Source organism: Marmota marmota, unplaced genomic scaffold (assembly GCF_001458135.2).
Source record: "Marmota marmota marmota unplaced genomic scaffold, marMar, whole genome shotgun sequence".
Taxonomy (NCBI): Eukaryota; Metazoa; Chordata; class Mammalia; order Rodentia; family Sciuridae; genus Marmota; species Marmota marmota.
The window spans coordinates 244,827-266,490 of record NW_025999977.1 but is presented as its reverse complement, the minus strand read 5'-3'; the positions used below and the strand labels follow the sequence as shown (position 1 = coordinate 266,490).

At 37.9% G+C, this 21,664-nt stretch overlaps 1 protein-coding gene across 10 annotated transcripts in view; it reads left to right on the top strand.

Moving 5' to 3' along the window:
- The window catches only part of Alms1 (ALMS1 centrosome and basal body associated protein), a 180,538-nt gene extending 159,859 nt beyond the window's left edge, over nucleotides 1–20,679 (top strand). For 6 of the 10 annotated variants that reach the window (XM_048804102.1, XM_048804101.1, XM_048804106.1 and 3 more), the window contains 7 exons: nucleotides 5,762–5,879; nucleotides 6,962–7,165; nucleotides 7,468–7,721; nucleotides 8,313–8,466; nucleotides 9,354–9,414; nucleotides 19,278–19,377; nucleotides 20,314–20,679. In XM_048804102.1, coding sequence (XP_048660059.1) covers nucleotides 5,762–5,879; nucleotides 6,962–7,165; nucleotides 7,468–7,721; nucleotides 8,313–8,466; nucleotides 9,354–9,414; nucleotides 19,278–19,377; nucleotides 20,314–20,358 — 936 coding nt within the window. In that variant the 3' untranslated portion in view covers nucleotides 20,359–20,679. Of the gene's footprint in view, nucleotides 1–5,761; nucleotides 5,880–6,961; nucleotides 7,166–7,467; nucleotides 7,722–8,312; nucleotides 8,467–9,353; nucleotides 9,415–18,341; nucleotides 18,367–19,088; nucleotides 19,378–20,313 lie in introns of those variants that run through there. The other 4 variants (XM_048804100.1, XM_048804104.1, XM_048804103.1 and 1 more) reach the window with 4 other exon arrangements.
- Nucleotides 20,680–21,664: the final 985 nt, after the last annotated feature.

The following is a 21,664-nucleotide window of genomic DNA, read 5'->3' as shown; positions in this document are numbered from 1 at the left end:
CCCTCCCCATTGTTCTTACGTCCCCTTTTCAGTAACAGGAGTAATTAACCATAAAGCATGTTAAACTTTTTACTCCAAAACCTTAATATTCCACATTTATTTGTTTGCATACATAAACAAATATTTTCATAGCTTTCTTTATAATTCACGTCATAAAATTTATCTCAAGTATATAGTGGTTTTTAGTTTATTGATAGAATCATGCAACCATCATTTTTTACACCCTTCCAAATAAATTGTTATGTATCAGTAGTCTTCATTTCCCATTTCCCACATTTGTCCCAGCCCACAGACAACCACGAATTACTTTCCATCTGTATGGATTTACCTGTTCTGCATATTTCATATAAATGTAATCATATAATGTATAGTCTTTTGTGACAGACTTTTTTCATTTATTATGTTTTCATGCTACATTGTAGTCCATATTCGTTGCTTTTTATAGAAAATAATATTCCATTGTGTGAATATAACACATTTATCCATCAGACCATGGACATTTGGGTTGTTTCCACTTTGGGGCTATCATGAACAAAACTACAGTGAACATTCATCTAAAGCTTTTGTGTGGCCATATGTTTTCACTTCTCTTAGGTATATACCCCAGATGTGGAATTATGGGAACATATGACAACTCTATCTTTAACCATTTGAGGAACTGCCACACTGTTTTCCAGAGCACTTGCACCATTTTTAAACCCCCATTAGCAACCTGAGTATTCCAATTTCTCTGTGTCCTAGTAAGCATTTGTTTTTGTCTTTTTTAATCTTCCCACCCTAAGGACCTGAATAAATGTATTTTGTTGATGGAATTTATCTTTAGACTGTTTTCTGTTTTTGAATGACTACAATATTATAAGCAGGAATTAAAGAAGATTTTTAGCAAAAAATAGAATTGCACACACCAAGGATACACAGTAAATGGGATTTTTCACCTTTGTGGTGCATATCATGGCTGGTTACCTACTCTGGAAGTGCCAGAGACCTTGGAAGACACCACAAGAGTCCTGTAGTCCTCCCACTCCCATCACATCAACACGCATCTACACCAGCCTGTGCTTCAACAACTCCATTATTCCCTTTCTGTTCCTAGGACAGACATTCTATTTTCTCAGGCTGCAGTTGTTGAAGGTTTTTGTTTTAAAGGTCCAAATTCTACTTATGTCTGGTGCTGTTTCCAGAATAGCTCTCCAAAGGTCTAAGAAATAGGTCGGGTCTTCTTCTCAGGATCCTTCTTCCTTCCCCAAAGGGTTTGTTTTTAGGTCTTCATTCCAAACCATTCCTCTTGGGTCATGGTTTCTTCTCCCCCTTCCAAATTTGGCAGCTTTCTTGGGTCCAAGTTAATCAATATCCAATTTTTAAACATGTTCCTTTGAATTAAATGTGCTGTGCTTCAGGTGGTGAGAGCATATTGACTGAGCCAATTGATCACCTTTCTGAAACTGGAACATTTCTATGGCCCAACACATGTTTTATTCCCTCTCACTGTTGAATTCATTAAATCTTTATTGCCACACCCTCCCCTGCAAATTTTTGTTCTCATTTCTTGAACTGATAATACAGTTCAGATGCCTCAAAATTTAAACTATAAAAACATTTTTTTTTTAGAAAAAGAGAGAGAGAGAGAGAGAGAATATTTTTTAATATTTATTTTTTGGTTTTTGGCAGACACAACAGCTTTATTTGTATGTGGTGCTGAGGATCGAACCCAGGGCCGTACGCATGCCAGGCGAGCACGCTACCGCTTGAGCCACATCCCCAGCCCAAAACTATGAAAACATTTGATAAAAAAACATCCTTTCTACTTCGGTCCCCCAGGAATTAGCTGTCCTTCCCAGAAGCAGTGTTTCCAGTTATTTACATAACAGAATTGTGCTGTCAACACCACTATCCAGTTTTATCACCCTCAAAAGTTCCTTTATACCTGTTTGCAATTATTACTCATTTCTAGCCCCAGGCAACCACTAATCTGCCTCTTCTGGACATTTCATATAAACAGAATCATATAATTTGTGGTCTTTTGCATCTGGTTTACTTTCTATAACATAATGTTTTCAAGGTTCATTCGGGTTGTAGTATTTATCAGTAGTTCCTTTTATTACTGCATAGTATTCCATTATATAGATAATCAATATTTGGTCTTCTCCAGTAGGTGGACATTTAGATTGTTTCCTGTTTGATAACATGAATGCTGCTGCAAACATTCTTGTGAAAATTTTAGTCCCTTGTAAATTTTCCTTTCTTTGTGGTATTTATCTAGATGTGTAATTACTGAATCTTATTATAAATTTTTAATTTTTTAAGAAACTACTAAAGTGTTTTTCATAGTAGCCATACCATTTTAAATTCCCACCTGCAATGTGTTTAGGGTTCCAGTTTTTCCACATCATCCACAATTGCTATTGTCCATATTTTTAGTTTTAGCCATCCTAGTGGGCTTGAAGTGGTATCTGATGTTGAATATCTTCACATGTGCTTAATGGCCATTCTTATATGTTCTTTAATGAAGAACATATAAGACCCATTTTTAAATTAGGTCATTTGTCATTGAGTTGCAAGAGTTTTATGTTTTGGTTACAAATCTTAGATTATGATTAACGAATAATTTCTCCCAGTCTGTTACTTGTCTTTTTATTTTAGAAATGTCTTTTGACCATCAAAAGTCCAGTTTAAAAAAAATTATGGATTATGCTTTTGGTATATGGCTGAGATTTCTTTGCCTAACTAATCACAAAGTTTTTTTTCCCTGTGTTTTCTTTTAAAGGTTTTATAGCTTTAGTTCTTATTACTTAAGTCTGTGATCCATTTTGAGTCCATTTTTGTGTATGATGTGGTGTCTACATTCATTTGGTATGTGAGATCCAGTTGTCCCAGCCTCATTTGTTCAAAAGACTGTCCTTCCTTCCATTCAGTTGCTTTGGCTCCTTTGATGAAAACCCATTGATCATAAATGTAATAATTTGTTTCTGCACTCTCAGTTCTGTTTCATTTATTGATATGTCTGTCTGTTTTTGTACTAATACCACAATGTCTTGATTACTGTAGCTTTATACTAAGTTTTGAAATTTTAAAAAATAAGTCTTAGTCTTTGTTCTCTTTCAATAATTTTCAGCTCTTCTGGTCCTTTTTACTTCCATATAAGTTTGAAATCAGTTTGTAGTTTGCTTCCAAAAAAGCTTGCTAAAGCTGGACATGGTGGCACACACTTGTAATCTCAGCTACTTGAGAGACTGAAGTAGGATCACAAATTCTGGGCTGACCTTGGCAATTTAGCAAGACCCTTTCTGAAAATAAAAAATTGGGGGATAAAGCACAGTGGCAAAATTTTGAATTTTCCATTTCATGTAGATGGGATATCTCACCATTTCTTTAGATCTTTAATTTCTCCAAGCAGTATTTCATAGTTCTCAGTATGCAAACTTAGCATATCTGTTGTTAACTTTTTCCCCAAATATTTCATTCTTTTTGATACTTTTGTGAATGGAATTGCTTCCTTAATTTCCTTTTTCAGATTGCTCATTATTAATTATAGAAACATCATTGATTTTTTTTTAAAAATTGTACATTTGGATTGTTTCCTGATCTTATATTCTGCATCCTGGCTAAACTTAGTAGTTCTAGTATTTCTTTGTGAATTATTTAGTATTTTCTGTAGATAGATCATGTCATTGCTTCTTTCCAATCTAGATTCTTTTCTTTCACTTATGTCAAACACAGAAAGGCAAATACCTACATGGATTTTGTAACCTTTTTTTTTTTTTTTTTTACAAAAATGGCAGCATACTTTGCTTTTTATACATTAATATCTATCTTGAAGGTCAGTGCATTCCAGCACCTACATGCTTTCTGCATTTGTACACTGTCCTTTCTGCATTTGTACACTTTTTTTAACATCCTTGTAGACTCATAGTTTTATATTAGTTTCTTATAGCTTACCATCTAAATCATTTGTTCTTTCTAATGCTTCTGTAACTTCAAAAATGAAAATTTTATTCCTACTTCCTAATGGAGAAACTACAGCACAAAGCAATTGTGGTGTATGTGACAACTGGTAAAGGAAAGATCTGAGACTGGCTCAGGTTTTGGGACTCCAGATCACAAGTTGCTACCATTCTTCTTGCATAATGTGCAATCCTTTATAATTATTCTGCTAAATATCCTCTTGTTTGACTTGGCCCATCATTCCTGTTGTTATTTGGAATCCTGACAGCTATTAAAGACACACTTGTGCATTATATAGAATTTCTCCTCCTTTCCATACCTTCAAGACATTTACATTTTCCATCTGTAAAATGTTAAGAAGGAATACTAGAGCCAAATCCAGTGACTAGAACATTATAGATGCTAGGTTAATATTTGTTGTGAAATACAAGGTATACTGCTCCATAAAGAGTTCTCTCTGGGGATTCCACCTCTTGGGTCCCCTTCTTCCTCCGGGAGAAGTCTTTTCTGCTGTCCTTTAATAAACTTCTAATTTCTACTCTGACCTTGGGAAAAAAAAAAGAGTTCTCTCTGTGTTAACAATATTTGAGTAAGGTTGGTTTAACCAGTTATGGTTCTGCCAACTTATATTATCATTCAACCCATATAACTCTATCTTGCCCTTAACTGTGCCATGAGATGTTTTGTTCAAATCTAGCTGTATTCTACTATACATTCTTTTTGTCTGCCAATCAAGTGACCATATTTACTAGGGAAAACAAGGCTAATGTGGTGGTACTTGTTTTGCCTGCCTTACTGAACCCAGGCTGAAATTTGCTAATCTTTTCTTTGACTTTCAAATGCTTTCAGATTATCATATTGGTGATCAGGGTCTAAATTTTACAGGGCATCAGTGTCAAACTCATGTTTGCAATGCTCATCTTTCTGAAAATCAAACATAACTCTTTTTCTCCAGGATTTTGTTGGAAGTTTCCTGGGCATCTTGGATTATAGTTTATCTGCTCCAAGGGAGCAAATACTCTTGTTTCCTCTCCTGACTTGGTCCTCAATTAAAATCTATGAAATTTGCTTAAGTAAAAAAAAAATCACTTGGCATTTATTCAAAATATAGATGTCCAAATCCCTCCCCTAGACATTGCAAATTATTGTTCTGGGTTACCCACCTCCCAGGACATTTTTGTGATGGCAAGTTTAAGAAATACCCTTTTATACTCTATTCATTCAGCTGTATTTTATGGTCTTTTTGTCATTCACCAGCCTTCCAACATCAGCTTCTATCCCTTAACTTATCCTTCATTACTCTACTTGCTCTGAACATAACTAAAATGTTCTTTGGGTCTTTTTCATGCCTTTTACAATACTCCCTTCATGACTTCTCATGGGGCCTTGCAGCTCTTTGATGTTTGGAGAAGATCTTAATCTGCTTTATTGGAGAGCACTCTCTGCAGCACATCAATTTCTTTAGATCTCCTAGACCTTTTTATCTCACATCAAAATGATATATAGGTGTCAATTGAGAATTTCATTCTGCAGATTCATTAGGCTATGTTTGGTTAGCATCTTTAAGTTTCTTCAAGCCCTGGAAAAACACCCAGCCCCTTTTTCTCTTAACTATTTTTCAGCAGCATGGGCCCTCTCCAACTACAATAGCATTCTCCTCCCTATCATGTGGTAATGTGTCTCAAGCTTCCTCCAGCTGCATCTCAACAATTTGAATTGGATTAAAAGAGACTTTAGAGGACCTGTAGCCTTGTTTATCTTGTGGTTAACTGTGTCATGATCATAGGGAACTCTAATGTAGACCTTTATGTTTTTCTAGGTGGCAAATCATATGATTTCTTCTGACTCTGTTTCATGTGCCAGTAGTTTCTTGAGCTTGAACTCTACCCTTTGCAACGAAGAAAATGTGCACATGTTAAACAAAGGCATACAAGCAGGTAAATCACTTGAATTCAAACTTTTCCATTGAAAGACCTTTCTATGCATATAAGATAGTTAAGCTCACTCATAATAAGGGAAATGAAGATTAAAATTACCTGCATGGCCAAATACCATTTTCACCTATAAATTGGCAAAAATTCAAGTTTATGAACAAGAATATGTGGAAGGCAGCACTCTCAACCATTCTAGTGGGAGTATGAGTTGGTACAAACCCTGTGAAAGGCAAGTTGGTAGTTTCTATTAAAATTCCTTTGACCCAGCATTTTTACTTTTGGAATTTAGCCTATAGAAATACTTGGATATGTGCAAATTGACAAGAATGACAAGTGTCCAAAGTAACCATTAACTGCTTGTTATAGCCAAAATTTAAGATAAACTGAGATATCCATCAGTAACTGAATGGTTAAATAAATTACTGTACTTCCACTAAAGAAATCCTACGTAGTATGAGGAAGCTCTTTCTATACTCATAATGAAAGATCTTCAAGATACATGATTTAAAAGAAAAACAAAGGTATGGAATAGTATATATTATGCTACTACAAGTATTTTTTAAAAATAAAGGAGGGAAGAGAATTGCTTGAATATACAAAAATATTTTTTCTGGAATCCTGAGATTGTAAATAAAGTAAATGGAGAACTAGTGAGAAGGAAGATTTCAAGTTTATGCCTTTCTGTATCTTTTGATTTTTTTTAAACAAAGTTTAAAAAAGAAAAACTTCCTTCTTGGGTGTTTTTTTTTTCCCCCTACCTCCTCCCCCTTAAGTCTTCTCTTCACTGCTATCAACCTCTTAGCTGGGTTACTGCCAATAGGACTGTACAATTTTACTGTCTTGGGATTGGAACCAAAATTCCTTACCTACTAAATCCATTTCATTCTTCTTTTTCTCTGATTCTGAACGGGCTTAGAAGTTAAAACCCACTTTCTTTCTCCCTTTCTCTCCATCTCTTCCTCCCTCTACATCTCTCCATTTTTCTTCCTCTCACTCTTTTCCCACATACCCCACAAAAAAGGCAACATATCTTTGAACCAAAGCTCAAGAATGCTCCCACAGACATCTGTGATCTTTTCCCTCAGGTAACTTGGAGATTGTACATGGTGATGGAAAACACACTCGTGATGTTGGGGTGACTTTCCCAACTCCAAGCTCTAGTGAGGCTAGATTAGAAGAGGATAGCGATGTAACTTCTTGGTTAGAAGAAAAAGTTGAAGAGAAAATACCTGTTACCAATTATCTTGGGGACAAAAAGTTAAAGAAGAACAAGAAGAACTCCTGTGAAGGTCAGATTCTACTTCCAGGTTTTACAGCAGAAAAACTAGTGAATTAAACCTGTTGCATTGCTAAGATTCTTTGTTTCTAACTAACTCCATATTGACTCCACCTACCCTCAGCCACCATGATGGTAAATTTTCAAAATATCTAGAACTATATTTACAGAGTCATACCTGCAATTAAAACAGATTTAAGGGTACTCTGGGGGCCCCTGATAGCTGAGCCCCCTGGAAATCTTTATTATATATGTATATCTTTGATGAGAACTGGGTGGGGTGATATAAACAATTTTTTTTTTCCTTCTTAAAAGTATTTCCTGTAGGAGTTTCATGGTTTGTTCCTGTGGAAAATGTGAAGTCTGGATCTAAGAAGGAAAATCTGCTGAAGAGTTGTGGTCCTGGTATCTCCTGGTTTGAACCAATAACCAAAACTAAACCCTGGAGAGAACCACTGCGGGAACAGAACTGGCAAGGACAACGCATGGAGGGTTGGGGATCACTGGCAGACCCAGGCAGAGATTATGGTCGAGGTCTACTGAAGCCATTTGTGAAAGCAACCCTGCAGGTGCAGTGACAAATTAACTTCAGCCCTGTGTTTATGGGGGGGAGGGCAAGACATGAACAAGTAGTATCTGTGACTTGACATTCTGAGGCTTAGTCACATGACCCTCTTTCTTCAGCAGGTCTGCAGTTTTTTAATCATATATTTGTTTGAAGAGAAATTTTAAATAGCACAATGGACTGAGCTCTGCCCCATTAACATTTGGAAGAGTTGTAATTGCCGCAGTCCTAGTTCTTGGCTTATTCCAAAAGCACTTCTTAGATCCCTTTGATTTCTCTGCTGGAGCTCCCCTGCAGAGAGGTATCAGGTATTTTCTGAGCATTAGAAACAGGCCCCACGGGCTGAGATTGTGGCTCAGCGATAGAGCGCTAGCCTAGCATGGGTAGGACCCGGGTTCGAGCCTCAGCACCACATAAAAATAAAGGCATTGTGTTGTGTCCATCTACACCTAAAAATATAATAAATGTTTTTTTGTTTTTTTTTTTAAAGAAAGAAATAGGCCCCTCAATGCTGCTAAGCAGGTACTGTTTTTCTGGGCACTTGGAAAGCAGACTACATCATTAATGTGAGGCTGAGGCTTTTTCTCCTTTGTAGGAGGCACTTCATTTTCACAGACCTGATTTCATCTCCCGCTCTGGGGAGCGGATAAAGCGCCTGAAGTTAATAGTCCAGGAAAGGAAGCTGCAGAACATGTTCGAGAGTGAGCGAGATGTGCTGTTCAATACCATTCAACCCCAACCTAGGAGAGGTACGCCTTCTTGTCATTTTCCTGTCATAGGCTAGAGAAAGCAAAGCTGCTGCTCTGCTGGGGAACATAGCTGAATGCTGGGCCACTCAGAAGAACTGGACACAACATTTTGCTTGCTGAGATTCAAATCTTGTCAGCAGAATTGGCCCAACCAGGTTTTTAGCAATTTCATGATCCAAGTCAGCCCAGCTATGCTAACGCTGTTGCTGCATTTCAAAAAGAGAACATTCAGTGAAATTTTCTTTTTTTAAATAAACCAGCTCTGTGTCCGTGGGCAAGTTAATTCCAAAAATATAATTTTTTTTCCTCTAAAGATGGAGCCAGTTCTGACTTGCCACCCTAAAGTGGTAACAGTAACAATACCAATAATAAACATGTAGCCCTTACATCTTGCCCACTGTTCTGACAAGACTTTTCTAAGGTAGGTGTGATTCATATCCATTTTCACAGAAAACTGAGGCAGAGAGAGATTAAGTATTTTGCCCAAGTTTCACACCTAAGAGGTAAAAGAACTAGGATTTAAATGAAGGTAGACTGGCTCGAGAGTCTGTGCTCTTAATACTAAGTCTAAGATCTCAATAAAATCATATGTGAAAAATATAAAATACTAACAAGGCTGTCATCATAGCCTTACCTATAAACTGATTCGTTTATCAGTTCTAGCTGTCTGGTCTATAGAGTACTATATCTTCAGGGGCCTTAGGCTACTGTCACAATCATCCTATTCTAAACCAAGCTTTGGCCTTACCTTGTTCATTGCTCATTGCTCACCACCCTGTACTGCACCCTCCTTAGGGCACAAAGTCCAGCATCTCTCTCTCACAGCCCTAGAGTGCCACACCTTATTAAGTCACTATCCACTGAAAACTGCTTCTTCTCTTGCTTAGTATTCATGGCTGCCCAGAATAAGCCTATTGGAAAGAAGGAAATGATCCAGAGGTCTAAACGGTAAGACCAAAATGACAATGTTAATTATGAAAGAATAAAAGTATTATAGTCAAGTGAAAACATTATGAGAAAGATGTGAATGTAGCTTCTTACTTTTTGCACAAAATAGATAACAGATACGGTATGAATGATTCACATACAAAAGATGAAAGAATCCCGGCTGATTTGCATGCCTTAGGCTCATCTGTATTGGAAACCTAGATAATAGATTTCTGAAGTAGAATTAAACATTTATTTGAGGGTGTGCCTCTTATCCTAGCAATCTTATTTCTAGAAATTTATTTAATAGAGTGAGAAATAATGGAGTGTTCTCCAAGACATTAAGTTAAGCTTAAAAAATCAAGTTTTAAAAGCACACGTACACTGCTGCCTTGGCGGTTTTTAAAAAGAAATACTTGTGCTCATTAAGATGTGTATACTTTTATATGTATAAAATATCTCTGGAAGATACAACACACTGGTAATAGAGGTCGCCTTTGGGAAAAAGAACTGAATAGCTGGGGTGCAGAAGTAGGGGAGAGAACAGTTTTTCATTTCCTTATACTTGTTTAATCTTGTGCCATTTCAGGCATTAGCTACTCATTAATTAATTAAATAATTTGAGATAGGCATATATATGTATATATTCATATATATATATAAATTGTTAAATCTTTTTTTTTTTTTTTAGATAGGCATATATTGATTGTGAGAATGCCATGCAAAACTAGGTTAACTAGGTTAAAGTGTAACCACACTTCAGGGTTTTGTTGGAGGTTTGTTTTAATAAAAGTTTTATAGTTGGCACAATGCATCTGAAATAATGGTTTTTTTTTTAAAGTATGTGTTTCTTTAGTTGTAGATGGATACAATCTCTTTATCTTATTTTTATGTGGTGCTGAGGATAGAACCCAGTGCCTCACTTGTGCTAGGCAACCACTCTACCACTGAGCCACAACCCCAGCCCATGAAGTAATAGTTCTTTTTTTAAAAAATTTTTTATTTGTTTTAATTAGTTACACATGACATTACAATGATCTTGACATATCATACATTTGAATGAGATGGGGTATAATTTCTCATTTTTCTGAGTATACAGGTTGCAGAATCACATTGGTCATATAGTCACGTATATACATACAGCAATAATGATGTCTATTTTATTCTGCTGTCCTTCCTATCCCCCCTTCCCCTCTCCTCTCCTCCCATCACTTCTCTCTACCCAATCTAATGTGACACACTTCTTTTTTTTTTTTCCCTTGCATCTTCATACATGTATTCTGTATAACAATGAGGGTCTCCTTCCATTCCCCTTCTCCCTTCCTTTACCTCCCACTTCTCTTCCCTATTTAGTGGTAATCTTCTCGTGCTCTTCCTCCCTACTCCATTTTGAGTCATCCCCTTTATATCAGAGAAGACATTCGGCCTTTGTTTTTTAGGGATTGGCTAAATTCACTTAGCATAATCTGCTCTAATGCCATCCATTTCCCTGCAAATGCCATGATCTTGTTATTTTTTAGTGCTGAGTAATATTCCATTGTGTCTAAATGCCACATTTTTTTCATCCATTGAAGGGCATCTAGGTTGGTTCCACAGTCTAGCTATTGTGAATTGTGCTGCTATAAACATTGATGTAGCTGTGTCCCTGTAGTATGCTGTTTTTAGGTCTTTGGGGTATAGTCTGAGAAGGGGAATAGCTGGGTCAAATGGTGGTTCCATTCCCAGCTTTCCAAGGAATCTCCATACTGCTTTCTAAATTGGCTGCACCAATTTGCAGTCCCACCAGCAATGTCTGAGTGTACTTTTTTCTCCGCATCCTCGCCAGCACTTGTTTTTGTTTGACTTCATAATGGCTGCCATTCTTACTGGAGTGAGATGGCATCTTAGAGTAGTTTTAATTTGCATTTCTCTGACTGCTAGAGATGGTGAGCATTTTTTCATGTATTTGTTGATTGATTGTATATATCCTCTTCTGAGAAATGTCTGCTCAGGTCCTTGGCCCATTTGTTGATTGGGTTATTTGTTTTTTTGTTGTTTAACTTTTTGAGTTCTTTGTATATTCTAGAGATTAGAGCTCTATCTGATGTGTGAGGGGTAAAAATTTGTTCCCAGGATGTAGGCTCCCTATTCACCTCACATATTATTTCTCTTGCTGAGAAAAAAACTTTTTAGTTTGAATTCGTCCCATTTATTGATTCTTGGTTTTAACTCTTGTGCTATAGGTGTCTTATTAAGGAATTTGGGGCCTGACCCCACGTGATGGAGATTAGGGCCTACTTTTTCTTCTATTAGACACAGAGTCTCTGGTTTGATTCCTAGATCCTTGATCCATTTTGAGTTAACTTTTGTGCATGGTGAGAGAAAGGGATTCAATTTCATTTTGTTGCATATGGATTTCCAGTTCTCCCAGCACCATTTGTTGAAGATGCTCTCCTTTTATCATTGCATGCTTTTAGCACTTTGTCTAATATAAGGTAGTTGTAATTTTGTGGGTTGGTTTCTGTGTCCTCTATTTTGTACCATTGGTCTACCAGCCTGTTTTGGTGCCAGTACATGCTGTTTTTGTTATTATTGCTCTGTAGTATAGTTTAAGATTTGATATAGTGATACCACCTGTTTCACTCTTCCTGCTTAGAATTGCTTTAGCTATTCTGGGTCTCTTATTTATCCAGATGAATTTCATGATTGCTTTTTCTCTTTTGCAAGAAATGCTGTTGGGATTTTGATCGGAATCGCATTGAATCTGTAGAGTGCTTTTGGTAATATGGCCATTTTAATAATATTAATTCTGCCTATCCATGAGCAAGGTAAATCTTTCTATCTTCTAAGGTCTTCTTCTATTTCTCTCTTTAGGGTTCTGTAGTTTTTATTTTATAGATCTTTCACCTCTTTTGTTAAGTTGATTCCCAAGTATTTTATTTTATTTTTTTAGGTTATTGTGAATGGGGTAGTTTTCCTCATTTCCATTTCAGAGGATTTGTCACTGATATATAGGAATGCCTTTGATTTATGGGTGTTGATTTTATATCCTGCCACTTTGCTGAACTCATTTACTAGTTCTAGAAGTTTCTTGGTAGAACCTTTTGGGTCTGCTAGGTATAGGATCATATCATCAGCAAATAGTGCTAGTTTAAGTTCTTCTTTTCCTATAGTTATACCTTTAACTATAGGACCTTTCTTTCGTCTGTCTAATTGCTCTGGCTAGTACTTCCACAACTATGTTGAATAGAAGTGGTGAGAGAGGGCATCCCTGTCTTGTTCCAGATTTTAGAGGGAATGCCTTCAATATTTCTCCATTTAGAATGATGCTGGCCTGAGGCTTAGCGTACATAGCTTTTACAATGTTGAGGTAAGTTCCTGTTATCCCTAGTTTTTCTAGTGTTTTGAACATAAAGGGATGCTGTATTTTTATTGAATGCTTTTTCTGCGTCTATCGAGATGATCATATCGTTCTTATCTTTAAGTTTATTGATGTGGTGAATTACATTTATTGATTTCCATATATTGAACCAGCCTTGCATCCTGGGGATGAATCCCACTTGATCATGGTGCACGATCTTTTTGATATGTTTTTGTATTCAACTTGCCAGAATTTTATTGAGGATTTTTGCATCTATATTCATTAGAGATATTGGTCTGAAGTTTTCTTTCTTTGAAGTGTCTTTGTCTGGTTTTGGAATCAGGGTAATGTTGGCTTTGTAGAATGAATTTGGAAGTACTCCCTCTTTTTCTATTTCCTGAAATAGATTGAAGAGTATTGGTATTAGTTCTTCTTTAAAGGTCTTGTAAAACTCTGCTGTATATCTGTGCGGTCCTGGGCTTTTCTTGGTTGGTAATCTTTTGATGGCTTCTTCTATTTCCTCACTTGATATTGGTCTGTTTAAGGTTGTGTATATCCTCCTGACTCAATCTGGACAGATCATATGACTTAAGAAATTTATCAATGCCTTCACTATCTTCTATTTTATTGGAGTATAAGGTTTCAAAATAATTTCTAATTCTGTATTTCTGTAGTGTCTGTTGTGATATTGCCTTTTTCATCCCGTATGCTAGTAATTTGTGTTCTCTCTCTTCTTCTCTTTGTTGGCATGGCTAAGGGTCTGTTGATCTTATTTATTTTTTCAAAGAACCAATTTTTAGTTTGTCAATTTTTTCAATTGTTTCTTTTATTTCGATTTCATTGATTTCAGCTCTGATTTTAATTATTTCTTGCCTTCCCCTGAATTTGCTGCTGATTTGCTCTTCTTTTTCTAGGGCTTTGAAATGTAGTGTGAGATCATTTATTTGTTGGATTTTTCTTTTTTTGAGGAATGAACCCCATGCAATGAATTTTCCTCTTAGTACTGCTTTTATAGTGTCCCATAGATTTCGATATGTTGTGTCTGTGTTTTCATTTATCTCTAAGCTTTTTTAAATTTCCTCCTTGATGTCTTCTGTAACCCATTCAGTAGCATATTGTTCATTCTCCAAGTGATGTAGGAATTTTTCTTCCTTATTTTATCGTTGATTTCCAATTTCATTCCATTATGATTGGATAAAATGCATGGTAATATCTCTACTCCTTTATATTTGCTAAGAGTTGCCCTATGGCATAATATATGGTCTATTTTTGAGAAGGATCCATGTGCTGCTGAAAAAAAATTGAATCCACTTGATGATGGTTGATATAGTCTATATATGTCAATTAAGTCTAAGTTATTAATTGTGTTTTTGAGTTCTATAGTTTCTTTATTCAACTTTTGTTTGGAAGATCTGTCCAGTGGTGAGAGAGGTGTGTTAAAGTCACCCATGATTATTGTGTTGTGGTCTATCTATTTGTCCCTTGAACTTGAGAAGAGTTTGTTTGATGAACATAAACTGCACCATTGTTTGGGGCATATATATTAATGATTGTTATGTCTTGTTGGTGAATGGTTCCCTTTAGTAGTATGTTGTGTCCTTCTTTATCCCTTTTGATTAACTTTGGCTTGAAGTCTATTTTATTTGAAATGAGTATGGACACCGCTGCTTGCTTCTTAGGTCCATGTGAGTGGTATGATTTTTCCCAACCTTTCACCTTCAGTCTGTGTATGTCTTTTCCAATCAGATGAGTCTCCTGTAGGCAGCATATTGTTGGATCTTTTTTTTTTTAATCCAGTCTACTAGCCTATGTCTTTTGATTGGTGAGTTTAAGCCATTAACATTTAGGGTTACTATTGAGATATGGGTTGTACTTCCAGCCATGTTTGTTTATTTTTGTTATTTAACTTGATTTGTTTTTCCTCTTTGATTAGTTTTTCCCTTTACTGTGCTATCTCCCGCTGTTGATTTTCATTGTTGTTTTTCATTTCCTCTTTGTGTAGTGTTTTGCTCAAAATGCTTTGCAGTGCTGGTTTTCTAGCTGCGGATTCTTTTAACTTTTGTTTATCGTTGAAGGTTTTTATTTCATCATCAAACCTGAAGCTTAGTTTTGCTGGATACAAGATTCTTGGTTGGAACCCATTATCTTTCAGTGTTTGAAATACGTTGTTCCAGGATCTTCTAGCTTTCAGCTTCTGTGTTGAAAAATCAGCCACTTACCTAATTGGTTTACCCCTAAATGTAATCTTCCTCCTTTATCTTGTGGCGTTTAAAATTCTCTCCTTGTTCTGTATGTTAGACATTTTCATTATAATGTGTCTTGGTGTGGGTCTCTGGTGGTTTTGTACATTTGGCATCCTCTACGCTTCTAGGATTTGGATTTCCGTTTCAATCTTTATGTGTGGAAAGTTTTCTAAAATTATTTCATTGAACAAATTGCTCATTACTTTGGTTTGGACCTCTATACCTTCCTCTATCCCAATGACTCTTAAATTTGTTTTTTTTTTTTAATGTTATCCCAAATCTTTTGGATGTTCTGCTTGTGGTTTCTTATCAGCCTTTCTGAGTTGACTAGACTCTTTTCGAGATGATATATTTTGTCTTTATTTTTCTGACTTCTAATTGGTCTACTCTGCTGGTGATACTCCCATTTGAGTTTTTAATTTGGTTAATAATTTCCTTCATTTCCAGGATTTCTGTTTGATTTTTTTTGTATAACCTCTATCTCCCTGTAGAGTTGTTCTTTTGCTTCTTGGATGTGTTTATGTAATTCATTGTCAAAGTGATCTTTCATTGCCTGCATTTGCGGTATAAGGTCTTCCTTGAGACTCCAGATCATCTGAAGCATGTATATCTTGAAATCTTTATCTGACGTTTTCTCTGCTATGGCTACCAACTCCTCTATTGTTGAGTTGTCCTGCATTGTTTGAGTTCCTTTTTTTCCTTGTTTTTTCATGATGCTCACACATTTCTTTCCAGCTCTGTGTGACTGCTGTGTTATTATTTTCCCCTATAAATTTGTTTTGCTTTTGTATAGCTCCGAGATCTCTCCTTTGTGATGGGAGACAATGTGTAGAGATGTTGGGTTCAAATGTAATTTAAAGTAAATTCATAGTTTCATAAAAGGCATACAGATTCTGGTGGCGTATAGAGAACTAAGGGTTGGACATAGGACTTTATGTTTAGGGGGAAAGATGTGAGGATAATGGGGGTTTATATATCTTAGCTACTTTGGAGAAGAGCTCTAATGAAGGAGGATATTAACAGGAGAATAGATAGGAGTATTTTGGGGTAGCTAAGTACTTAGGAGGAGTATAAAAAGCATAGAAACATTCACCTATTTGCATTTAGTAAATTGCACTTAGTAGAAGTAGTAACACTTGGGTGGTTGGGAGGGGAAGAGAAGAAGGAAGAAAAGTACAAAGAAAAGAAAAAAAGAGAGAAAAGAAAAAAATGCACTCTTAGAATTCTCTTTTCTTCTCCTCCAGTAGGTGTCGTTGTGCATTCCAGGCTGAGTCTCTGCCCTCAGGATGTAGGAAGCAATCCGTGTGGGGTGGCTCTCCCTCCCCTGCCGGGTGCCTCTCCAATCCCGGTCTCTTTGGGTTGCTTCCGGTTTCTATCCCCCTCACTTCTCCAGCCCGCCAGGCCCCAATTACTTGGACACTTCTCCACAGCTCTGGTTTCACTCTGGGCTTGCAGCGCCCTGGCTGCCCTGAACTCTTGATCAACTGAGCGCTCTCTTTGTTTGGTAATCACCCAGTCATCACAGCTGTGGAGAGAGGGAGTTGGAAACCAGCAACCTGTTCTGACTTATTCCCTCTGATAGCCACGCTAGCGGTGAGAAAGGTTTTGGTTATTGCAGCTGGGGGAGGGGGAGTTGGAGAGCAGGAGCCTTTTCAGTTTCACTCGGCTCTGATTTTCAAGCCCACCGAGAGCTGGCGAGAAAGTTTTTGAGTTATCCCAGCTGGGTGGATGTGGGGGCTGGGGGTCACACAACTGTTCTGTTGCCAATCTCGCTGCCAGTGCTATCTGCCCAAAGCTGATGAGGTAGATTTTCCAAGATGGCAACCGCCGGTTTCTGCGCCTGGATGTCCAGTGAGAAGGAGGGAACTGGGCTGTTTCTCAGCTAAGTCCAAACTTCAGTCCTCGGTCCGGTGCCCTGTGGGGACGCAAGTGGCAGTCTGGCGCGCTGTATCTCCACAGGATCTGAAACTCTGCTTGTCTACGCTGCCAGAACTCCGCAGCACTCAATTCCACCCATCTGCGGCAAGCTGCTTTCCCTCTGCATTTCCCTCAGACCCTTTGCAGTCTGTGAGGGAATTCAGTTCTAAGCAAACTTGGCCTGAGCTCACTTCTGGTCACCACTCTCCTCCATTTCCTTTTCCAGTAATAGTTCTTGAAAGCAGCTTATCCTGTATAATTGAAGCATTCTTCTTGACATCTTGTTTATTAAGTAAATTAAGAAATAAGTATTTTTAAGTTTTTAGTTTTAATTTTTAATATGCTCTCAATGGATAAAATCCACATCAAGGTTCTCAATTTTTAGGGGTGTAAAGGATCCCTGCATCCAAAAAATTTTAGAACCATTGCTTTATTCTAACTCTGTCACAAAATTTAATTTGGATAAATTATACAAGGTTCCTTGTGTGGCAGTTAATTACACTCTTATCTCAGCAAGAGAAGACCTTGCTTAAGAATCTGTGAAGCTTTCCTAGAGGGACATAAGCAAGGCATCTTCTCTAAGATACTGACTTTTTTTTTTTTTGGCGGGGGGCGGGGTTGGGAGTGGGGGTACTAGGAATTGAATTCGAGTGCTTAACCACTGAGCAACATCCCCAGCCCTTTTTATATTTTATTTTGAGACAGGGTCTCACTAAGTTTCTAAGGCTGATTTTGAACTCCCAATCCTCCTGCCTCAACCTCCTGAGTCACTGAGATTACAAGTGTGCACCACCACACCTGGCCTTGATTCTTTCTATCATAAATATACTTACAGGAGGGGTTAAGTCTCCATCTTCTGGAGAAATATGACTCAAGTTTTAAACTGATAAATTTTCATTTTTCACTTTTATTTCTTGTGTGGCCCCTTTTCAAGGAAGTGAATCACTACCATCTGAGAATCATAGAGATCAATGGGTAGAGCGGGAGGTAACCTGCAAGTTGGGGTTTGAGCTGGGGTTAGAGTGAAGGCTTCTGGCTCCCCATCCAGTACCCCTGCTGCTGCATCCCCTCAAGGGGTTGCGTCTCTGGTGCTTATGTTATTCATCATCTTTCCTCATCACTCATCTGTGATAAAGATGTATAAAAGTCCTAGTGAGAAGAAAGATTCGGAGAAGAGAGAACTGAACTCTTATCTGGAAGTGTTTCTTCCATTGTGTTCTTCATTGTGTTTCTTTCATTGTGTCTTCACTGGTCTATTTCCCACAGAGCTTCTGCTTTGTTTATTATTATTATTATTTTCAGTTCATAGAAATATTTGAGAACTATTTTTTTTTTAAGTAGGGTAAAATAAAGAGTTCTTCCTTCTAAACATATTAACACTTCTCCTGTTTCTGGAGACAGGAATAGAGGTTTTGCAGAGACCTGTATAATGCATGCTTTTTTCCCAGGTTGACCATCCTACTGTATACACAGGTATGTGTCCTATTCTAGCTTATTCAACATTATGTTGTGAACATTTTCCCATGTCACTAAAAATTCTTTAAAACATCTGTTTTATGCTTTGTAATATTATTCTATTATCTTTCATTTTCTGTTTATCTGTTCTTTTGTTGGACATTTAGATTTTTTCCAGTGTATTTTGAAATATACATTTGACTGTATTCCTTCCAATTGCAGATCAGTGGCACCTAATCCCACACAGGATAGAACCTAATTTTTAATATGACTACAAGATCCTCCACAGCCCACCTCACCCTTGTGCCATTTGCTTCCCACCTATTCCTCTGCCCTGCTCTTTATGCAGCCCTGACTCCATTCTTATCAGTACTTACTTCTCCTGACATGGGCACCCTTCCTCCCTTCTCCTCCTCTCTTTCTGCTCCTAATTATTCTTCAAGATCCATCTAAAATCTCCTCTCTGAATTCTTCCCTGCCCATGTTCCATTAAATCAATTTCTTTTTCTCCTATAACTCTGTAGCATTTTGTAGATACAAATATTATAGTTTTTTCCTCTTCCATTATTTTCCTTGTATTTAAAAATACAATAGTAATACCTGTTTATTATCTTATCTTGAAACATTTTTGCATATAAAATGGAAATAAAAAATTCACTGTCTCCCCTTTTATCCTACACTTTTCTCAGATATAACCACTATTAGGAATTTTTTATCATATTTTTATCCATCTCTTCCAGATTGTGAGCACTCAAGGGTCTCTATATCAAGAGTCTAACAGGAAGCTGGGTGTGCAACAGGGGCTGGGCCTTTCTGAGGGACTGAATGTCTGGAGGGCAGTGGAACTTAGGGAGGTGCAGTAAGAGATCATGTACCTCTGTCCTGGTAACCTCAGTGCTTTCTGTGTTTCTACTGGTACCATTCCTAAGGATTTACCAGCAACTCCCAGAAGTACAGAAAAAGAAAGAAGAGGAGAAGAGGAAATTGGAATATAAGTCCTATCGGCTGCGAGCTCAGCTATATAAAACGGTCAGTTGAGTCAATACTCCAACTAGAGTGGAATCATCAGGCTTCTCTAGGGAGAGAGAAATGGAGAGAAATAGTCTGAGCTGTGTGGGCATTCAGTCAGAATTAACCACATTTGAGAAGTGGAGTGTACTGTTCCAATGCTGAAATTTCAGACATATGGCACCTGTGATTAGGTTTCATATCAGGTTTAGCTCTCCAGCCTAAGTTGTGTAGCACGTTTTCCGTGCTTTTGGAATGAAACCAAATTTCATATATAGGATGCAATTTAGATATTATGTTGGAAATGTCCAAAACATCAGAATTGTCCAAGTCCCAAGTGGTGATTTTATACCTCTAGAACTATCTTAATACACTGGAACATGTCTTAATGTAGCCTAAGAGATGTCAGTGTGGGGTGGTCAGAGGCCATAGCCCCAGTGCAGTCAGTGGTGCTGCAAGTCCAAGAACCTCCCAGGGAAGGGGTCTTGCCACCAGTTAGCTCCTGAAATGCCATGTACTTCACTGTCCTTGTTTCCCTCCCAGCTCCCTCACTACACCTCATAGGACTCTGAAAATCAGAAACCAAAAGACCAATTCATACCAAACTGATGTGGGGCTGAACAGTCTCTGGAGCATGCCCCAGAGCCTGACTGCCTGCCTCAGAGGGAAGGCCCCTGGTACTGCAGAGCTTGGCTAGTGTGTTAGTATTGCAGAACTGGGTCCCTCGCTGTCACTGTGTACTGTGAACTAACTGGGTGGTTAGTCTAGGATCATCTTTCCTAAATGCTTCAGGAAGTATTTTTGTCCAATTGCCATAGTTTATATGGTTGAGTAATGTAAACAAGATTTGGGTAGAACCCCGTGATCTCTTCAGCAACGTGGCTCAGGTGAGGAGTGGCCACTGCCTCTTATGATAAGAGTACCTGACTTCTTTTCTGCCTTTCTTTTCTTCCACAGAAAGTGACGAATCGACTCTTGGGGAGAAAAGTTCCCTGGGACTGACATAAGATTATTTTCCTCTGAGCCTTGGAATTATATCTTAGGAACCTGAAGAAGTATAATCCTTGCTTTTATGGGTCTGGTTTAATAAAGCTTATACTTTGTGCGTGTGTAACTTAGAAATAGTAACTTCTCAAGACTGGGGCAGAGTAGCAGTTAGAATGACAGATGGTTTGGGAGCAATCCTTTCTCCATAGATGCCTTGTCCACAGAGCTGTACATTATAATGATACTGTCTCTTAAATTTTAGCCAAGAGTGAATCCCTTTTTATATGTGTTTTTATACTTTTAGAAAATAAATAACTTTGATTGATTTATAGTAAAGCAAACAGCAGCGGGTCATTTCTTTCCCGTCTGGAGAGGAGCAGGGAACTGGGCAGTGTCAGCCTGACATGTCTAATCAATGGAGGGAAATGGGCTATTAGAATGAAATGTGTTGTGTCTTTTTAGAAACAAGACATGGGGTGGTAAGAGGCATGGTAAGAGCTCTTTGATGGGCTTTATGGAGGTGTCTGGTTAGGGGACACACTGGGCACACTGAGATTCCTCTCAGCCTCCTTCTACCTGCCCTAGTGGTTGGCTTTAGAGGCTGGGAAGAAAGGCCACCAACCACCTTTGGCAGGTTTTCCTCCACTCATCCTCTTGTTTGCAGGATTGAAGCCTTATTCTTCACTACACATGAAACCAATATTTGTAACTTAGACAGTAAGTATGAAAAAGATGAATTGATAAAAAGATAATATATATAAAGCACTTAACCCAGTGCCTGACAAAGTGTAGCAGAAATTTCCCCTTATGGTAACTTACAACTAAGTTCCAAGGTTGAAGGAAAAGGGTGCTGAGCAACCTCACTGTAAGTTCAACAAACCCCCAGCATTAGGGCACTCAGGGCCAGTGGCCTCCGCAGCAGGCTTCCTAGGGGCCATATCAAAGAGCAGATGCTACACCCCGGCACAATGCAGTGCTTTCAGATTATGCCACCTAGGCTCCTGCTTGAACTCCAGAGGAAGCCAAGAAGAAGAGGCAGAACAAAGAATGTGTTTCCTTTTTTGCTGGGCAAGGTAATTATCTACTTTGGGCAGCCTATAAAATAAGAAGGTTAGTGTCTTTAAACCCCTTTCAGCAGCCATCAGGCTACTTTTCGCCCTCCAGAAGCCACCACACCTAGCCTCTACACTAGGACCTTTCCATGAAAGTGTGCCCAGGTCTGGCAGGACCTTGAGCCTCTCCCTTGTTTTTTGTTCTTACAAGAGTATCAGAATCCCGGGCCAAGGCTGAACACTACCCGGGTCCTGAGTTATGGTGGGAT